The 19,491-nt window shown below is 39.4% G+C and overlaps 1 protein-coding gene and 1 long non-coding RNA gene across 2 annotated transcripts in view; one reads left to right on the forward strand and one right to left on the reverse strand.

Moving 5' to 3' along the window:
* cxcl14 (chemokine (C-X-C motif) ligand 14) overlaps positions 1–9,353 on the reverse strand; it is an 11,944-nt gene extending 2,591 nt beyond the window's left edge. The window contains exons 1-3 of the mRNA XM_034883871.1: positions 8,901–9,353; positions 6,468–6,573; positions 1,203–1,316 (exon numbers count right to left, since the gene is read on the reverse strand). Of these exons, the coding sequence (XP_034739762.1) occupies positions 1,203–1,316; positions 6,468–6,573; positions 8,901–8,964 (284 nt within the window). The 5' untranslated portion in view covers positions 8,965–9,353. The remainder of the gene's footprint in view (positions 1–1,202; positions 1,317–6,467; positions 6,574–8,900) is intronic.
* LOC117951897 lies at positions 2,128–18,032 on the forward strand. The gene is made up of 3 exons (XR_004658275.1): positions 2,128–2,138; positions 4,030–4,035; positions 17,960–18,032. It is a non-coding gene; the product is annotated as an uncharacterized LOC117951897 (long non-coding RNA).
* Positions 18,033–19,491: the final 1,459 nt, after the last annotated feature.

Consider the following 19,491-nt stretch of genomic DNA (forward strand, 5'->3'; position numbering starts at 1 on the left):
CCCGTTACTAGCATGGGGTACCTAATAAAGTGGCCGGTGAGTGTATATATATATATATATATATATATATATATATAGACACACACACACACACACAACTGAGGACGTAAAGACTTTTTGTGTCTGGTTGCGGAGGAGTGGATCCAGTGAGAGCTAGATTGGGCAACTAAGAATGAGAAGGTCTACCAACAGGTCTCTCAACTACTGTCCTCACACGGCTACAATGACACTTTCCAACAGTGCAGGGAGAAGCTCCAGAAGCTGAAAAGTGACTTAAGTGGAAGAACATAGATTTAAACCTCATTTAACCCACAGAGTCCCCGTGGAAATGTTCTCTTGTACTCAGCAAAATACTGAATCTCTGCCGTCTTCACAGGGCTTTTCATCTGTGGCTGACTCTAACCTCTCCACATGGTGGTGGTATGGTGAGAGTAGAAATTGGAAGAAAACAAATCAATAAAGCTTCACAGAGAGGCCACTGTGCTTGGACATGGTCACAACTCAGAGTCAGCGATAACAGAGGCAGGTTGTGTGGTGTGTGCATTATGGTTGTGCTTAGAGCAGCAAAAAGGGAAATATATTAGGAAAGAATACATTTAGGTTGCTAACATCAATTATGAGCCTTTTAGTTTTGTGTCTTGCTAAATGTGTCTATTACATAAACTCTGGCTGTGTAAGGGCAGCAGAAACAAGCTGTGAAAACAATATTGGTATAGTTATAAGTTGATACGATGAATGTGTTAGCAGAAAGTTGCCTTTAAAATCCACTCCCTTCAGCTCTGTTTTTGGACTGTAATTATTTAACCATTTAGCTGATAAATGCTTCACTACATTTTCCAGCTAGTCGCTAAAGAAAGACACTGGAAAAGCTCTGAAAAGCTGAGGGGAACTGCACAGTTGGGTGATTGCTGCTTGTGCTTTTGTCACTAAGAGTGGCACTCATATTTCACACACAGTTACTTGATCCATTGTAAGCATTGATTGTAGCCACTTTGAAGAATAATACATGTTTTCATCTGTAGTATGATTAGGTATTTTCGTGGACTGCATGCTGACAAGAGCTACCTAGAACAGCCGCAACAACATTTATGAGAATATTTAGACAACACCACTCAATCACTCTTTTGTCTCAAACCTATGATCATTTTATTTTCCTCATTTAATCTTGGGCATAACCTTCTGAGGAATTAGAAGATTATTACCTGTGCTTGTCCTTCCAGATACGGAACCATTTGACCAGGTTCTTGGTGCTCTGAAGTTTGGGGTGGAGACAATACTCCTGCCCTTTGAACCGAGCCACGTTCTCCATCGTCACACTGAGAGGGCGAGCAAAGGAGAAAAGACAAAACAAAAACAACATCAAACAAATAAACCCCAGAGATGTTAGAAGGTAAAATAAAAATATAAGAATAAAAAAACAAAAAACATTCATAATATTATGCACTTCCATTCAAGTTTGTAAGGTATATCAAGAAGTTGCTTTATATAAGCCATCTTTTTGGGGGCATTCGAGGCCTTTGTTTCCACAGGACAGATGAAGACATGAAAAAAAGGAGGAATGACATGCAGCAAAGGCCCGCAGGTCGGAGTTGAACTCACAGCCGCTGCATCAAGGGGTAAACCTCTTTATGTGTGCGCCTGCTTTACCAACTGTGCTAACCCAGCTACACATGTTGGCCATCTTTTAAACAAGTCACATATTCACTCATAATCAGTGGCATCAGAATCTGCTTGCTACCGGAGAAGTATTTAGATAAAGAAAATGTACAGATTAAGAAATACACATTTGACATTTAGAGTGTGGTCATTTGTGGTTAAAATGGTTTAATCAGGCTGCACAATAGGTTTGGAGAAATAGACAACCATGTTATACATAATGAACATTATCACTACGGTTATTATTTGTCTGTTTTGGCAATGTGAAGTCAAAGAGAATACTGATCATAATTATTCCCTCTCTGTCCGTTGCGTCTTGTCTCTGTGTTGCCGTGTCTCTGATAATTGTACCTTTTTTTCTAAATTAGATATTTGGTTCTTAGGTTTAAAAGAAGGTTGATAACAACTACATAAGCCATCTTAAAGTTAAAGGTTTTTGTGTGAACTTCAAAAGAACTGAATCAGGTAAAAATGCTAGGGGTGTTGAAAACTGTGAAAGCCCATCTGAGTAACTTGAATAGAGACAATCAAGTTGTATCGCCTTTGACATGTTTTTGCCCCATATTTGAGCTGCTATTCTAAACTTCTCTCAATAACATTTCCACAGTTAAATGCCCTCACAATTCAAAGGATCAACTTGCCCAGGGCGGCCAATTACTTGGCAATGGAGTGATATCATAGAGCTGCCACTAAACAATGTGACATCTAAGCTCATTGAATCAATTGGTCTGTCTGTAACTCTCTGCTAAAGGCAACGGTAGAGACAGTCTGCCTGCATGTGGCATATTCAGGCCAAACAAGGGAAATGTGGGAAAAACACCCAGCATGCCATGGGGCCTCTCCATCCAGGGACACACTCAAAGGCTCACCAAACCATGAATGATAAATGAGTTTACTGGAAGAGAAAAGACTTGACTCTCAATAAAAACACGGCATTCATGAGGTATAAGGATTTAGGTTGAAGAGTTTAGCATCTATTTTGCCATTTTGTGTGGCTATTGAGAGGCTGCTGTACATGCCGTGTTATGGAAGAACTGAGCTCTGAGTGTGGTTGACAGAGAGAACGTGAAGTTGCTTTTGGATGCATGCATGCCAATGGACTCTTATCAGCAATGCTGTAGTGATAAACACACACCCTGAAAGTTTATCCATGGCTGCTCTGCAGAGGTGGAACCTAGTTACTGTGTTAATATGAGCTTTAGTTGCTCTTCATTATCATTCACCTGGTCAGCTGAAGTGCAGCCACTAACATGGCCCTAACATGGTAAGCAAAATGTTTCATAAGCACAGGGGGAGGAAGGAAAGGCTGCGAGAGAGGTCAAAGAGCAAAAGGGAATAGGCAAGGCAGCTTCGTTTCTATAGCACATTTCAGCAAAAAGGCAATTTAATGTGAAAAATTGAAGGGAGGTTAAAAACAACTAAGAACATCCATTAAAGAGAATTCAAAAACTGCTAAAATACGCTAAATACTTAATTTGGAATTCATGGCTTTTACATGTAAAAGAGTATTTTTATAGTGTGGCATTAATACTTTTTCTTAAATTAAGGATCTGAATGCAAATCAGACAGGCATTACAACACAGGGAGAAGATGAGAAGCAGCAAGAAAAACAAACAAAACCCAGATAAAGCGGGTGAAAAAATATATAAAGTAGATAAAAGACTGAATAATTAAAAGAAGGAAAAGAAAATGGAGAGGAAGAAAAGAAAAAGGAGAAACAGGGACATTTTGTGGCTCCGAGCTTATATGTGTAGTTTAGTAGTGGTCGCTCAGAATGCCAAATTGAGAGCTGTAAGCCAAACGGCTGCAACCAAGGCCAGAGGGGGACTCTCCCGATCATTTCTCTCCTATGCTCTTTCTTTTTGTGGCTTTCCGGAGCCTGCTGAGGCTCGTTTTTCACTGGGCACCAGCGGCTGGTGGCCCCCCATCTCATGCTAATAGAGCAGCCTTAAATAACGGCTGTGTGGCTGGGTAACACACACTCACACAGAAACTGACCTCAGAGCTGAAATAGACCAATTCTAGCACTTCTCATGAGTGTTGATTAATGTTATTATTACTCATGATTTAGTCTCATATCGCCAGACCAATCTCTACAGAAAAAGGCTCTGGGTCGTGCATTTATTAAAACTAATCATAATCGTCGATCAAAATGGTCTCAGGAAGGAACTTGTTTTGGTGGAACATTTTCCCCCCACAAAAGAAAAATGACACATAAAATATTAACTAACTTTAACTGTTAACACACAATAACTTGTGTTAACGCTATTTAAATTAGCTGGAAACATGGTAAATGTTCTGTCTTCTATACAGACAAGACTCAAACCTTATATCAACTTATGTCACTTTAAAGGTTGTTTACTTTAATAATAGTAGCCCGTTAGAGAGCATCAACTTTGATACTCCAGCCCATGATTTGTATTCATTATAAATTAATTTGTCTATTGTTTATTTATTTCAAGATAGACTTAAAAGGAAGAGAGATGGGAGATGACACGCAGCAAAGGGCCGCGGGTCAGATTCTAACCCGGGCCGCTGCAGGACTCAGCCAACATGGGGCAAACGCTCTTACTGGGTGAGCTAGAGGCCGCCCCATCTGTCTATTATTTGTTTGATCAATCAATTAATCATTTCACAAAAAAATTTAAAATAAATAAATTGCACATTAAAACTTACCAGAGCAGCATTTTCATTTTGCTTGTTTTGTGCGCTTACAATCCACAATCTAAACATAGTTATCTTATCTTTTGACAATACTATAATGTATAGGATCAATCCATGCAATCTGGTTAATCTACTTCCTAACACACGCACACACACGCACAAATACCTGTGTATTTGCTATGGCATAGCTTTTATATCCGGCCACTTATTTCTGTTTTGATTGGCCTTCAGAGCAGAGCCAGCTGGGTTTGGACGTGACATACTCTTAAGGGGACACTGCATTGGTTTACATTCATTCATTCATTGGAGACTTGTCTAATTATAACCCTATATATGCCTAACCTCCACCTAAAAAACCAAGTCTTAACTCTAAAATGTAATGATTTACATGGCACTGTCTTGCATTTTTGTCCCTAAAATGCAATATGTCACATCCACATTATCACTTTCTCACTGCTGTTACCCACGCTGTAGTCAGTATGATGTTATGTACCAGTAGGTGGCAGCAGCGGTTGTGCCTTGAACAAAAACGGACTCCAGGGAGGCTGACATAACATCCCCATCCCCATCTGCTGTCTCTTCATGTAGCTTTGACATGAATCTTGAAAGGAATTCCACACACAAATCATGGCTTACATTTCTAGCTTCTGAGACTTCGTCTCCACTGGTTGACCTACATACATACTACATACCGTATATATAATGTTAAATGTGTAAAGTTTATTTATTCAAAGTTGTTTGGCTATCTGGGAGCTGCAGGATACTTTGAGTGTGTTTGGATCATGTTACATGATAACTAAGACCCCTTTAGAGGAAGAGGCCTAGTTATCATGCTGCATTCCACGAGGGCTCAAATTGAACATAATTGCTGTCTATTTGCTCGAGCTGTGATTTTATGGGTCAAAGGTCAGACAGAGAGGGAGAGAGTAGGTGGACAGATCAAACAGACTGTAATTCACAAAGCAACCTACAACTGTAACTGACACTCCAGTTTGGGAAGTTATAATAGAAATATAAGACTGTTTGGTTGATAGGTAAACGTACATTGTTTAGACACAAATACCTTTGCTATTTTTCGTATGATGTAATATAATAAAGATGCATGTGAAAATGATGCATATATTACTGCTACGTTTTGGTTTGGAATCTCCGGGGTTTGTTTTGCAGTCTCAACGGCTGCAAACGGAGACCTTTGGCAACACAACACTGACGCCAACGTTGAGACGTGAGACTAAGCTACTAACGGTGCCATGGCAACTACCAGCAACGGGCGGGGTCTACATGCTGCTCGTTGTTCACCCTGCACGCATGCCCAGTATACGAAAATGATCATGAGACAATCAGTTTGGGCGTGTTACTTAAAGTGGATATTAGTTCTTTTACTGGAGCTGAAAACTATTGTGTGCACAGAGATTGCTTTTGGCTCAAAACTCCCCTTAAAAACCAAAACATAGCGGTGTAAATGTAACCTAAGATGTTGCACATATGTGTTAAACATCTAACTGAACCCTTTTTTAGATTGTCATGTAGAAAGTGTTTGAAATAATAATAATAATAATGTAATAATAATGTATACTTTATTAGTCCTGCAAGAGGAAATTACAATTCTGGAATTCTTGAGAGTTCTGGAAAGTGGTGTTTCTTTTCTCTCCACCTTTCCATTCTAATAAATAATGTCCCACTCATGGCTACAGTGTGCCTTTAAATCATCAGTTAATCATCACACTGTAAATCCTCCTAAGTGCAGATGGCAGGATGTTTTGACTATACCTGGACGGCGGCCAAATATGTTTATGGTCAGGGAAACGTCACAGTTGTTTAGTGAAGCAGATATAAATACTGCGATATTGTTGTGCATTCCAATACAAGGAGAAATAAGGGAAGAAGAAGTAAAGAAGAAAGGGAAGGAGAGGAAAAAAGAAAAATGAGTATATGAAAAGAGAGGAAAAGATGGGTACTAGGAAAAAGTGAAGAGATCAAGGAAAAGAAGCGTACAAAGAAAGAGAAGGATAGTGGAAATATGGTAAAAAAGAAGGAGATGAAAAAGAGGTAGAAAGCCAGTAAGGAAACTGGACATACAATGAAGTTACCTAGAATTAGGAAAAAAGAACGAAGAAAAGAAACAAGACAATGAAAGTCTCACTCACAATATCATCTTCTCCTGGCAGAACGGGTGTTTGGGTTTGATCTCCAGTTTCTGCACATCTTTGTATCGGATCTTTGGCCCTTTTCTGGTGCACCTGCACTTGTAGGCTGTCGAGAAACAAAACAAAGGCAAAAAATCCTCAAAAGTAACATAATGATCTTGCAATGCTGGTGAATTCAGAGTAATGGAAACTGATCGTGTTGTGTGAAAGATTATTAAAGTTAGTCTCAGTGCAGTGAACATTGAAGTGAAAGAGATGTTAATTCTTTGTGCCATTTGACAGCAAATTGGCTCCTCAATTTTGAAATCACACACTGATGCGGGTGGATTATCAGATTATTTTAGTCTGGTGAAACATCACATGCTTTACAAACACGGCTTCTTTCAGACAACTGCTTAATTCATGAACTATATAACTATATAACAATATAACTTCTAGAATCCAGTGCATGTTTAAAATAAGAATAAATAAATAATAACTGAAAACAGAAATAAATTAAAAATAGTGTGTTTGTGTGTGTGTGTGTGTGTGTGTGTGTGTGTTTGGGGGGTTAATTTGCATGTAAAAATGGGCTTAATTTCTCGTCAACATAGGTTGTGTGCTGCTTAGGAAACCTAGGTTTGCACGTCAGCAAAAATAACTGATTTACTTTTTCATTCAATGCAGCTCAGATGATTTGATGAATTCACACTGAAAGGATTCAAGTTAAGCAGAAAGAACCTGTGGCTTTAACAGAAAAAAAAACACTTTTTTATGCTGCTTTTCTATCAGACTAACCTAACCCCATTAGGGACGGATGCCTGCACCTGAAGCAACATGCAGTCACACTTTATACATTTATTGGTTTCAGTCCAACTCCTTCTTGATGTCTAGTTTTCTAGTAGCTGTGACTTAACGCGGCAGAAAAAAGGCAGAGGGAATTTAGTTGTGCTGGGTTGTATCTTTGTGGTGGGAGGTGATGACCTGGATAGTCCAAGGTTTCCTTCATCCATCATCTGCTATCTGTCCTCACCGCCGGCCACTAAATCTGTTTCGAGCCCTATGATGGTGCCAACATTCAGCACAGACACACCGGACAACAGAAGCTCTGAGGTTAATGTATTCATGTGTATGGTGGGATGGGGGTTTTATGGGGGTAAATAGATTCAACACTTATGTCTATGGGAAGAGATGGGCTCTCCTTTCTAAAGACATGTTTACTCATGTATATCGTGCCATTTAGGTTTAAATTTCAATTCAATTCAATTCAATTTTATTTATAGTATCAATTCATAACAAGAGTTATCTCAAGACACTGTACAGATAGACCACACTCCAGAATTTACAAGGACCCAACAGTTCTAGTAGTCTCCTCCAGAGCAAGCAACAGTGCGACAGCGGCGAGGAAAAACTTCCTTTTAGGCAGAAACCTCGGTCAGACCCAGGCTCTTGGTAGGCGGTGTCTGACGGGCCGGTTGGGGTTGGAATGAAGAGTGGCAATAACAAAAATAGACAAAAATTTGTAGTCTGTAGCAGTTCTTTGTAGTAGTTTGCGGCATATAATGAAACCTTGTATCTCAAAATGTAAGCAACTTTGAGAGCTAAATGTAAGATGATGGTTTCCCCTCTTTTGCCGCAAACTATGATGCTACGTAAGTACATTTAAGCAATATGTGCTTTTCAAAGAGCTAATAAAGACTAGCAATGCCCCTGGCTTACAGGCATATAGTTTTTCCTAGTTTTGCAAAAACAAGTCTTCCACTGGGTACAATTAAACTTTTAGATTGGTGCTGTACAGTTTGTTCCTAATAAAATATGTCACAACAATGCTTCAATCCCTAAATCCCTTATTGCCCAATGAGTATTGGCCTTAAAATATTTTCAGCTACATATTGTGAGCTTCACTTGCACTGCCAGACCAGACACACAGAGTCCAAGAGTGGTGTTCAGGGTGTTAAAATGTGTGTGAATGCCAACTTAAGGGCACATGATGAGATCAGATTTTTACACCACAGTTGTATTCATCATCACACTCGAGTTTTAGTTGATTCTTAAGGTTTATGGATGAAATAGGGTTATGAAAAAAGTGCTAAATTAAATGTTATGAGATCAGATTTACAGTAAAATGCATGCAGCATGTTGCATATTTGTAATGCCAACAGAGTCATTTTGTGAGCAGGCCAACACACCACTGAGACACTTTAACTAAGCTGTTATTTTCACAACCTGAGCTGGGAATGTGGGGATTTTTGGCATCAACTCTACTCACGTTTCAAACTCTGGATGGAAAGATTGATTTTACACTTAAATCCCTCCATTCACACATAGCAATGCAAATAAGGCGTCAAAAAACATACTGTACATTTGTTATTTAGTTACATTACTATCACTTCAATGCAACATTTTCAAAAATTACAACCTGAAAATGAACAAATAGAAATCCTTTATGTTTACCTTCTGCACTCAGGACGTATAAGGCCACCACTAACAAAAGCAGCACCGCTGTGCACCGATGCATGTCTTCACAAAGAAAAAGAAAAAAGTTCACTAAAACCAGCTCCTAAAAATCCAAGCACTCGAAAACACACGGGGAAAAAAAGTCAATACAAGTCTTTCGATGTGCAAATAAAATCCACTTGCAGTGACTGTTTGGAGAGCAAAACTGAAGGAGCCGCTGAGGGGTTTCTGTTTTTGGAGTCCCTTTGAGTCTGGCGCTGATTGTGCAACTCTGTGCGTCCCGAGCGCTTGGATGAACCTCCAGTCGGTCGTTTAGGTCTCTCTCTCGCTTGCTGCGGGGCCGCCAGCAGCTCTTTTAAAAAGCAGCCCGCTGTCCCCTTCTCATTAATATGCACGGCCAGACAGCGAATCAAACACTTGTGGCCTGCGAGGGAGAAGTGGAGAACATGGAAAGGGAGGGAGAGAAGGAAGAAATAGCCTACAAAGTGAATGCTTCAAAACGAGGGTGGAGTGACGTCTGATTTGGTACACGGTGTTGGCCAGTTTATGTTGACACCCCACTGTTACCGTTCAGCTTCTGTCCCGGGGCCTGTTGCACAAAACCAGGATAAAGGGATGAAGCCGGGATATTCAAGTTATCCTGGATGAATTTAGCTCGGATTTGGTTGCACAAAACCAGGTTGAATTAAACCCAGCCAAGTTACCATGGAGATTTATTCTTTGGGACTAGCCTGGTCCAGAGCAGGCTAACAGCCAGGCTAAAATTAATCCTGGAGTCTCATGTGTTAAATCAGGTGTTTAAGTTATTCCGTTGTCTTCCGAATGTGTTCTCATTTATTCAATTAACATTCATTATTTGTCACTAATGTTGTAATGAGTTTGATTTAAACCCTACTATCAGTTGTTCAGATGGTTAGAAATGGTTGCACTGGCACCCTGATGCGGAGTGGCAATCTGGAGAGTCACGACTTACCCGGTGGGACGGTAGTGTGTCGAGGCTGCCCGGTGGCCGCTGACTGCCGGCAGACCTGTGTGTCAGTGTCCAATCTCTCAGTAAAAGTAGAGATGAGCAGCGCGGCGTCCGTGGTCTGTGCAGCGTCAGGTTTATACAGGACGCTACGGAGATTAAGTGGGACAATGCAGCGATATTCCCAGATGATGATAATGGCAGACTGGTCTGTGACCAATACAGTCAAGATTTCATTTTGTAGTTGCTTCCTTCTCTAATAAAGGAGAGTTTGTGTTACTCCTTAATATGTAAGCCTAACATTTTTTTATTATAGCATACTTTGGTTTCACAACCTTATCAATAAGTCTCACATCACTGGACCAATATCGTGGCCTACATACGTACTGTATGTAGTGTAGTTTACATTCATCACACAGGGAACACCACAATGCTTCTTAATCTTTTTATTTTGGTGCTGTCACTTGTCAGAAGAATAAAAAACATGAATATTGTTTTACATAAATGCTCACGTGATCTAACTTCCAGAAACATGCAGCTTCAGGACAGTGTCACCATTTTTGTTTTGTATTTTATCTTAATTCACTTAAATACATTAAAGTCTATTGCGGTATCATTCTATTCTGTTCTATGGATATGAATAAATGCTGCCATTGTATCAGGGGATGCCATCAGACTGAACCATTGGCCTGTAAGAGATAGCCCTAAGAAGGTTTAACCCCACCCACCTGGGACGCACTGACCACAGGATTAAACAGGATTCATCCCCATCCTGCATCATGAGAGAGTGTGTGTGTGTGTTTGTGGGTGTTCACTCTGCCTTCTCTCTCTATGTGTGTGCGTTTGTGTTAACCTCCGTGCTCTGAACACTGATGCAATCAGCTGCTCTCATCACTCAAACCATCGGCCATGAAATGTCTGTCTGCACCATGGAGCTTTGTGTGTTTGGTTGCATGTGGTTGTATACTGTTTGCTAATGCTTGCAGATCATTGTTTGTGAGTGTGTATGTAGCCTACATCAGTGTGAGCATTAACATCTGTAAAATGTTGCCTAATTTGCAGTTTACATGCACATCCTGAGCAGTAGGCAAATCAACTCTGAATCTATCTTGAATTCACCATCAAGAAATCTGAGATTTAACCCAAAGAAGCCACACACGTTTTCTGCCTGGACATGGAGACTCCTGTAGTGCTCAAATATTTGCCAATCCTTCCCTTGGTCCTCTGGTTATACAGTGAACGCCAGTAGGACATGACACCAGCTACCATTTACAGCAAACTGTGACGGATTAAGATGGTTGTGACCCCTGCAGGACACTGATGCTGTGCGAATCCATCTCGAGTCATTTTGATCTGCAGGATAAAAGACATCCGTGAGCTGTCTGTTCCAGTCTTCAGCTGAAGCAACTATTAATCAGTCAGACGTCTGTTGTCTTCATCCATTAGATTGCTTCAGCCTCACATACTCTACCAAAGGAAAGAAAGACACTGATAGAGAGGATTTCAGCCAAAAGGAATCTGTCTTGAAATGATGATTAAAATAACATAATTTGTCATTTTTAATCAGTCAAAGATGGTGCTGGTTCAGGGAAAGGTTTGGAAACATTTATTACATGATTACTTACCAGAACGTCATTCAGGACATTGAGATACTAATGGTAATGACATTTGGAAAGCCCTAAAGCAGCTGTTCTCAAACTTTTTTTCTGTCAAATGTTCCCTCACAGCTCCATCAGATAAACTCAAGTACCCCTATCCATGGCAATCCATTATGTTCCACATGTGTCCATTTAAATCTAAAACTTGAATAAAAGTGGATATTGTTAGGATATTTTTTTCATCTTACAAGACTTCCAGGATAGATCATGTAGTTGTCAATGTTAAGGCTTGGTTTCTGTTGCCATTTGTATCAGACTGACAGGGATGTTTTAACGTTTTAATCATTATTTTATCTATTTTTAACTTCTCTGCTTGCTTCCTGAGAAGTTTCACACACTCTAAGTTGCATCGACAGTAAGTATATTGGTGAGAGATGTGTATTGGCAGCCAGACTCAAAACAACTATTTGGATTAATTACAGCCAACAGTGCTCCTGTTGGGGGCACATGAGACATCTATCTTTCTTTCGAACACTGTGATACTTCTTAATGTAAAGCGTTGAATTGAATGATATCAATATTGACGTATATTGTAGGCAATGATCTGCATTCTACAATGGTCCAAATTAAAAAAACGTGATTTCTTCTTCATTTAAAAAAAATGAAAATAATAGAATTAAATATGTGAATAAGAATAATTGTATGTACGTTTTCACAAGTAGTAAATTCCAAAATCACTCAACCCAGGAACAGCTGCACATTACAAATGAATTAACAACACTTTCATAAGAATTAACCAATCATGGTCATGTTAAAAAACATGAGTGACTGAACTGAGTGAAACAAGACTTCCAAATCTCTAAATATGAATTATTCTCTGTTCTCATTAAATATGGATGTCCTCTCTCTGAGGACACTGAGGCCTGGACCTAAGGGGGTCAACATGTTATTACTGCCTGTCCACTGTGTGACTGGACTCATTTGAGATAATCCTCACTTCTGAAGGTAGTTTGGGGGTTTAGATTAGGGGAGTGGGTGTTGAGAAGTGATAGTAGCAAACAAAAAATACTGTTTGGTAGCACAGTATTAAAATAAATCATAGGGCTTTTTCAATTGCTTCAAGTACCACAGCTTCAACCAGCTACATTGATACAATAAATGAAACCCTTGATTAACTGACTTTAAATAGGCGCAAATCAAGCCTCAACAAAAACCACCGAAACATTTAAAATGATACGCTGTAAGTTTGTAATGAAAGGTTGTATTTAAAAGATTTTTAAAGTGTCACTACATATTTTTGGGCAAAAGCTTCATCATGATGCCAAATATCTATTTTCATTTTACTTATTTGTATGTTGTGTTGGGTTTCTTTCAGGTACCTTCTTTTCCTTCCAGCAGTCAACAGACATAAAGACAGTGAGATGAAGACAACTTTGCATGGAGACAGGTCAGCTGGCAGACAGATCTGTGGACAGACAGGTATAGGCAGGTGCTTAAGGTAATTGCAGGAAATAATTATGCTCTCTCTGTGTTTAGGCAATGCAGACATGTAGGGACACTGCATAATATAGACAGGTGTGCAGATGCTGGGAAGTAATTGCTGGTTATAAAAGGATGCTAAGCAGCGACCATGTTTTGCCCGAAGGAAGGAATGTATAAAATAGTAAAACCAGATATTCCTGTATGGACAGTTCATCCTAGTTGTTTCTGTGGATGTCAAGATGTGTGTAGGTCTGTGTGAGTTGCTGAGCAGCCAGCCGACACACAGGAAAATGGACGGACAGATGGACAGACAGACAGGTGTGTGCAGGCAGAGAGGCACACACGTGTGAGAGGATAATTCCTCTCAGGAGACTGAGGTGGGGTGGAGGTTAAGGCCCCGGGCAGGGATGTAATTGCTGTTTAAAATGTCATGTTCACATCATGCTGTTTTCACAAGTTTATAGCCATCAGAATAACTGGTGGTTGGATGGTTTTGATTGGAGATTGGACCTTTGCCTTTTTCCTTAATTTTCCTTCCTCTTGTGGCCATTTCTGATGACCTTCTAAGACATCATTTTTGTGTATTTGTTTCATTTGCAATGGAGATTTAAGATCTGTACAATATCAATTTTAAGTTAATTTGAGTGCTTCTATCTGGGCAAGAAATGACAGAAACTACTACACTATTAAGGCAAGTTAAGACAGAAGAAAATGTTCCCCTCACTTTACTCCGACAAATTTAACCATTGGACTACAGTTGTTAGCTGTAGCAAGCTGACATACACACCAAGCGTGTGAACAAAGTGTGTATGACTCCAGCTCTTTTCATTAAATTCCTCCTGTTCTTAAAATGTTGAACCATTTTCAACTGGCACCATCAGATCTTCAGCTAAATTCCCCTGTCTATTGCGAATAGATATGTTTGGGTTAACTTGCACTGACATATGCAAATGTGCAGCTTCTTTAACTTACTTTGCATACAGTCTGAACACACCCTTACACTCTTACATAACTAATGTACTTTTTTACCAATAGACATAAAAAATACTAGACTTTAATGTAATATTACATTTCTATTGAAAGTAATGTGGGAGTCAAAACTGATAATAGATCAGCACTTTGTGAGGACTGCCATAAAAAATTCTGGATTATGTTAACGACCTCTATAAAAACCTTAAAATAAAACTGTTTTGTTGAAATAATGCTTAAATCGAAAGAGACTATCCTTCCTAATATAGACCGGGATCTGAGTGAACATTGTAAACAGACTACACTTGTGCTGGGACATTAAAAGAACAGAGAAGACAAACATACCATCAATCATAGCTTCTTTGGATTTTCATGGCTTTTACAAAATAAATAAATTCATAACTTTAACTAGGTCTCTAAACAATAAATAGTTTAAGAGAAAGGCAGAGAACATGCATGTGGCTGCGTGTATGTATTGATTCCTGCTTGAAATCCCCTATTTCCACTTCAATCAACACATAAACAGACAAGCCATTAGTGCTTAGCAGAGACTCTCACTGTCGATGTGTTTTGACATATAGCTCTGTAGAAAAGTATGTGAGTGCACATAATGTCCACAGGGCTGGAGGTACATGATCTTATAACAGAGAAACAACAGAAACCTAGCATAACAGAGTGGATGGAAAAAATGAACGGATTTATAGAAAAACATGGGGACCTCTAAAATAAAGACTTGACTGAATAAGAATCAATCATCAATCAATTAAAGGAATAGTTTGCGATTTTGGGAAATACGCGTATTCACTTTCTTGCAGAGAGTTAGGTGAGAAGATAAATACTACTCTCATGTCTGTCAATTAAATATGAGGATACAACCAGCAGCCAGTTACCTCACAGCTAGCCCGTCCCTGTTCAGATTAAGCAACATCTTCCTACCAGCACCTCTAAAGCTCACCAATAAACATGCTATATATTGTTTGTCCAATTCAAAGAACATTACCTAAGCAAGGAAAGCAAATACGAGTATTTCCAAAAATGTTAAACTAGTTCTTAAATCATTAACTGCCTATACAGATGATGGCAAATCCTGTTATGCAACCCTTTAGATGTCAAAGACTCACATTTCTGTGTTAATGTGTATAACGGTACCTGATGACAGGGATGTTAGGTCAACAGGAAAAACAACCATACCATCATCAAATTCACCACAAAAGCAGCATATGCTCATTCCCAGGAGTTGTCCTATTTTTTTTTTTTACAACCTATTAAAGACATGCTCTAAATTCTATAAACTGACTGCTAAGTCCACTCACATCTAGGTTACACTGGACACAGCTGATGGGAGCACAGACAACAATATGGCAGTGGCAACAGGACTAAATAACATTTATATACTCAGCTGCTTATCATTGTTGATAAAATGGTGTGCAAAGGTCCTTCTTAAAAATGATCTTTGATCTAAATTTGTATAGCGAATTGCAAAACAACATGTAACTTGCTCCCAGTCACCAAGAAACTGCAGTGTTTATTACAACCCATAACACAAATACAAATCTTAATGTTGCCATGCATAGATCCTTTATCAGTAACTTGAAATGCAATGTTGTTTCACTTTATTCATTGGGCCTGACATGTTCATGTTAGTCGATATCTAATAACACCTTTCATATCTGTCCTACTGAAGTCATTTCCAGATAACACAGAAGCTGGGGTGCAGGTTACTTGGAGCTTACTGGTTACGTTTATCACTATGTTTAAAGACATATGCTGATTTCAGATTTTCTGTAAATCATGGACACGTACAGCTACATCAATCTTATCAACAATCGCTGCCATTCATGTGACTACTTTCTGTGGATTTGGCTATGCTCTTCTGGCTCTGGTACAGAACAAAAACGTAAAGTCTTTCCTTTGAGGTTTCCCAAGGGAAAAGGTCAGGAGGTCACATGGAGAGAGTAGACACACACACACACACACACACACACACACACACACACACACACACACACACACACACAGTGTTTTCCTCAGTGCAGTATTTCTTCAAAATGATTTCTAACAAGACTCGTAAAACTTCCAGAGGGACTTCTAATAAAAAAACTAAAAAAGTGTTACCTGATCATGGGATCTGATTTCAAGTACAGTATGTTAGACTGGTCAATAGAATTAGACTACAGCTAAATGTGAGTTAGAGAGTTGCAAAAATAAAAAAATAAAAAATATTTTGCCCTTCCCCAAGGCTATTTCAGAAATTAGAACAGTTTTTTACTTTGTAACAATCACAACTGCCTTACAGCTTAGGAAACCAAAATTCTATTTGTGGTTCAGTAACAATGTTGTGGAGCGAGCACTGAGAGGGGGAGGAGTCTTAATAACTGCAGATCTGGGGCATCCCAGACAAAAGTTGATAATCATGAGAGAAATGTTGTCAAAATACAACATGAACTAATGCAAAACACACTAGTGACCTAGTGGAAAGCTAAAAACACAGTTACTTTAAAATCGCTTTATAGAATCTGCCCTTTTGCCTTCGTTTCGCTGGCCACTGGCCGATGTACTCAAATGTCAATGCTGTGGCCAAACTTGTTCATAGTTTTTTTACAGATGAAGGACACATATGTTTGTATGTTGTATTTCTAATTACACCATAGTTCTATGATTCACTAGGAGCTCATTTGACCATTGGACATGTCTCAAAATGTATACCTTACAGTCTGACACAGCTTGCCACTAATGAAATATGACATGCAATGAACTTGTATTTTTTTGTCAGTCATCACTCAAAGTTCCTGTTATTCTACAGGGCCCATGGGTTCTGCCGTATTTATATACACAGTATATCATTAATTAACTACAAGTGTTCATTAACAACTGTCTCAGATACATACTGAGGATTTGGTGGCCCAACAAAATATCAAATGTAGACCTTTGGAGACGCATAAACCAGAAGCATATCCACATTGAAATTAAATCCAGAAAATGGGGATGGATCGGTCATAGACTTCGTAAGATCCAAGGAACATAGCAAGACAAGCTCTGGACTATAATCCCCAAGGCAAAAGGAAGCTAGGGAGACCTATATCCAACTGGAGGCGGTCCACGCTTGATGAACTGACCATTATGGGGACCTCGTGGCAAAAAATAAAGACCTTAGCGCAGAGGAGAGTGAGGTGGAGATCCATGGTGGACGCCTAATGCTCCCAAGGGGGCCAAGAGGATTAAATTAAAAGAACGGATTCTGCTGACAGAGGTCTTAACACTAATGCTACAGAGGCTGGGATATGCTGACTTTTAGTGCCAGGTATAGGTCAAGCGCCACAGATTCTGCATCCTACAGTTCCCATAATGCAACTTGATAGTGCCTCTTGTTAGACCCTTCTTGCCTGGTGAAGTCACATCTTTCAAACTCTATGTCCTAATTTTATAAAGGCAGATTTTACATTTGTCTACAAGTCCAAACTAAGACATCTGCCATCATCAGGGTTTGTTTTCTCAGATTTTACAAAGCTCCTCTAGAGGCACATTATTTGCAGCTGTTTTCACAGGTGGAGCAGTACTCCCCATGACTACAAAAGTGATATATATTGGTATGTACAGTATGGATAAACGTATGTTCCCTTTTAAGTCCTTTAAGCCAAGTTTAGTGCACCCAACCCCAGTATTACAATATCATATAAATCAGAAAGTCTTATCTATACGCAAGCTCACGCATGCACACACGCATGCTGATATAGTATAGGAATGTGATCAGAACACAGCCAAAGGTGGAAATATAATCTGTTTGTGAGAAAATACAGTCCATGAGAGCAGAGCGGTCATGATTTGCCCGGAGGTTTGAATTACATTCAGCTGCAAGCACAGCTGCAGCTAAAACCTGTTTTTGTTACCTTCTGCCTCTGATGAATAGAGAATAAGTTATGGGAAGAACAGCAGGACTCAAATGCACGGCTCACCAAAAATAAAATTATTTTTTAACAAGGGAGAAGGGAAGTGGGGAGGCAGACAACATTGCCCATTCCTTGAGGTTACTCTACTACTAGCTCGTTCTCAATGGCAAATCACTGCTATAACACACACTTGTTCACCATAATCTACAAAAGAACTACTTCCATGTCCCAGCTAATCCTGCCTTGTACTGACCAAAGTTGGAGAAAGAGTTATCTAGTTGATGTGATCTTACCTAGCTACTGCGCATGTGCGACTCCCAACAAAGATAGTATAGAAATGAGATGTCTCATTCTGAAGTTAAAACAAGTGAGATGTCTGACTCTGTAGTTACAACAGAGACCTAAACACACAGGGTGAAAAGAGGAGTATGGTGAAAGTATGGTGTTTAAAAAAAAACAAAAAACAAGTAAACCTATTCTGGTACAACCTTAAAATACAATTATGAACCTGAAAATGAGCATAATATGGGTGCTTTAAACGACTAGTGCAGTGCATAATTCAAAACCTCTAGTATTGCAGCATGCAGCTTTCTCAAGAACCGCTCAACCAAACAACTTCAATCTCAACAATGTGCTTCCTTGGATCCTGAGCAATACACCTGCCATGACGTAGATGTGTCCCCTTGCAATGCAAGAGTATACATGTTGTTTGCTAACAGCTATCTATTTAGGACCAGGCCATTTATGGGAACAAAATCCTTAATTCCCTCTAAATAACAAACTACTAATAAATATGTCCCGTAAATCACAAGAGCTTGCACTCAACACTGCACTTCTTCGGGTCCACAGTAAGACATCAGCCAAGTTGGAAGAACGGTTGTCTAGAAAATCAAAATCCCTCCACAGGCAGATTATGTTTTTCTTAAACAACTTTGACTTCTTAAAGAAAACAGGCTACATCTAAGCTGCACTAAACCCAGCAGTCAAAGGACAACAGTCAGATCTGTACAATTATGCAGGTTGGTGCATGGTCCACTGCCTTCAAATTGTCATTCATGGACAGGCGTCCCTTTGGAAATCTCTAACCATTTTCTGACTTTCAAAAAAACTAACAGAGGTGCTTTCAGCTGACTGTCTGCCCGTCTATTGTTCCTAGTTATCCACTGAAAACCCTTCTCATGACAAGGAATCAAGAGTCCTTATATACACAAACATGTAGGAGGTATGTACATGTTGCAACATTAGGAGAAGAGACAAAATAGCTCATCTCAACCATCATCTTCAGTGATTGTGTCGGCGGTAGGTGAACAACAGTGACAGATTAATTTTCATTGTTAACATAAAAGCTGAGAACATGATATAGGTCACCAAGCTAATGCTGGCATGAGACGAGGTGCACACCCATGGTAACGTGACGAGAGTTCTGAATAATTCACATATCCTGTAAAGGGATAGCCCAGAGATCTGACGCACAGAAAGGCGGCTCGTTCTGGAGCTCGAGGATATACGTTGAGGGGTTGGCAAAAATGAGAACATTTAAAGATTTAAAGATTTGATGTCCTGACATATAAGACCATTATTTGAATAACACATGACCATAGTGGTGTTGTAAATGTAAATGATCTGTTCTTACATAGCGCTTTTCTAGTCTTAACAACTACTCAAAGCGCTTTTAGACAGGAACC

Source organism: Etheostoma cragini, chromosome 10 (assembly GCF_013103735.1).
Source record: "Etheostoma cragini isolate CJK2018 chromosome 10, CSU_Ecrag_1.0, whole genome shotgun sequence".
Lineage (NCBI taxonomy): Eukaryota > Metazoa > Chordata > Actinopteri > Perciformes > Percidae > Etheostoma > Etheostoma cragini.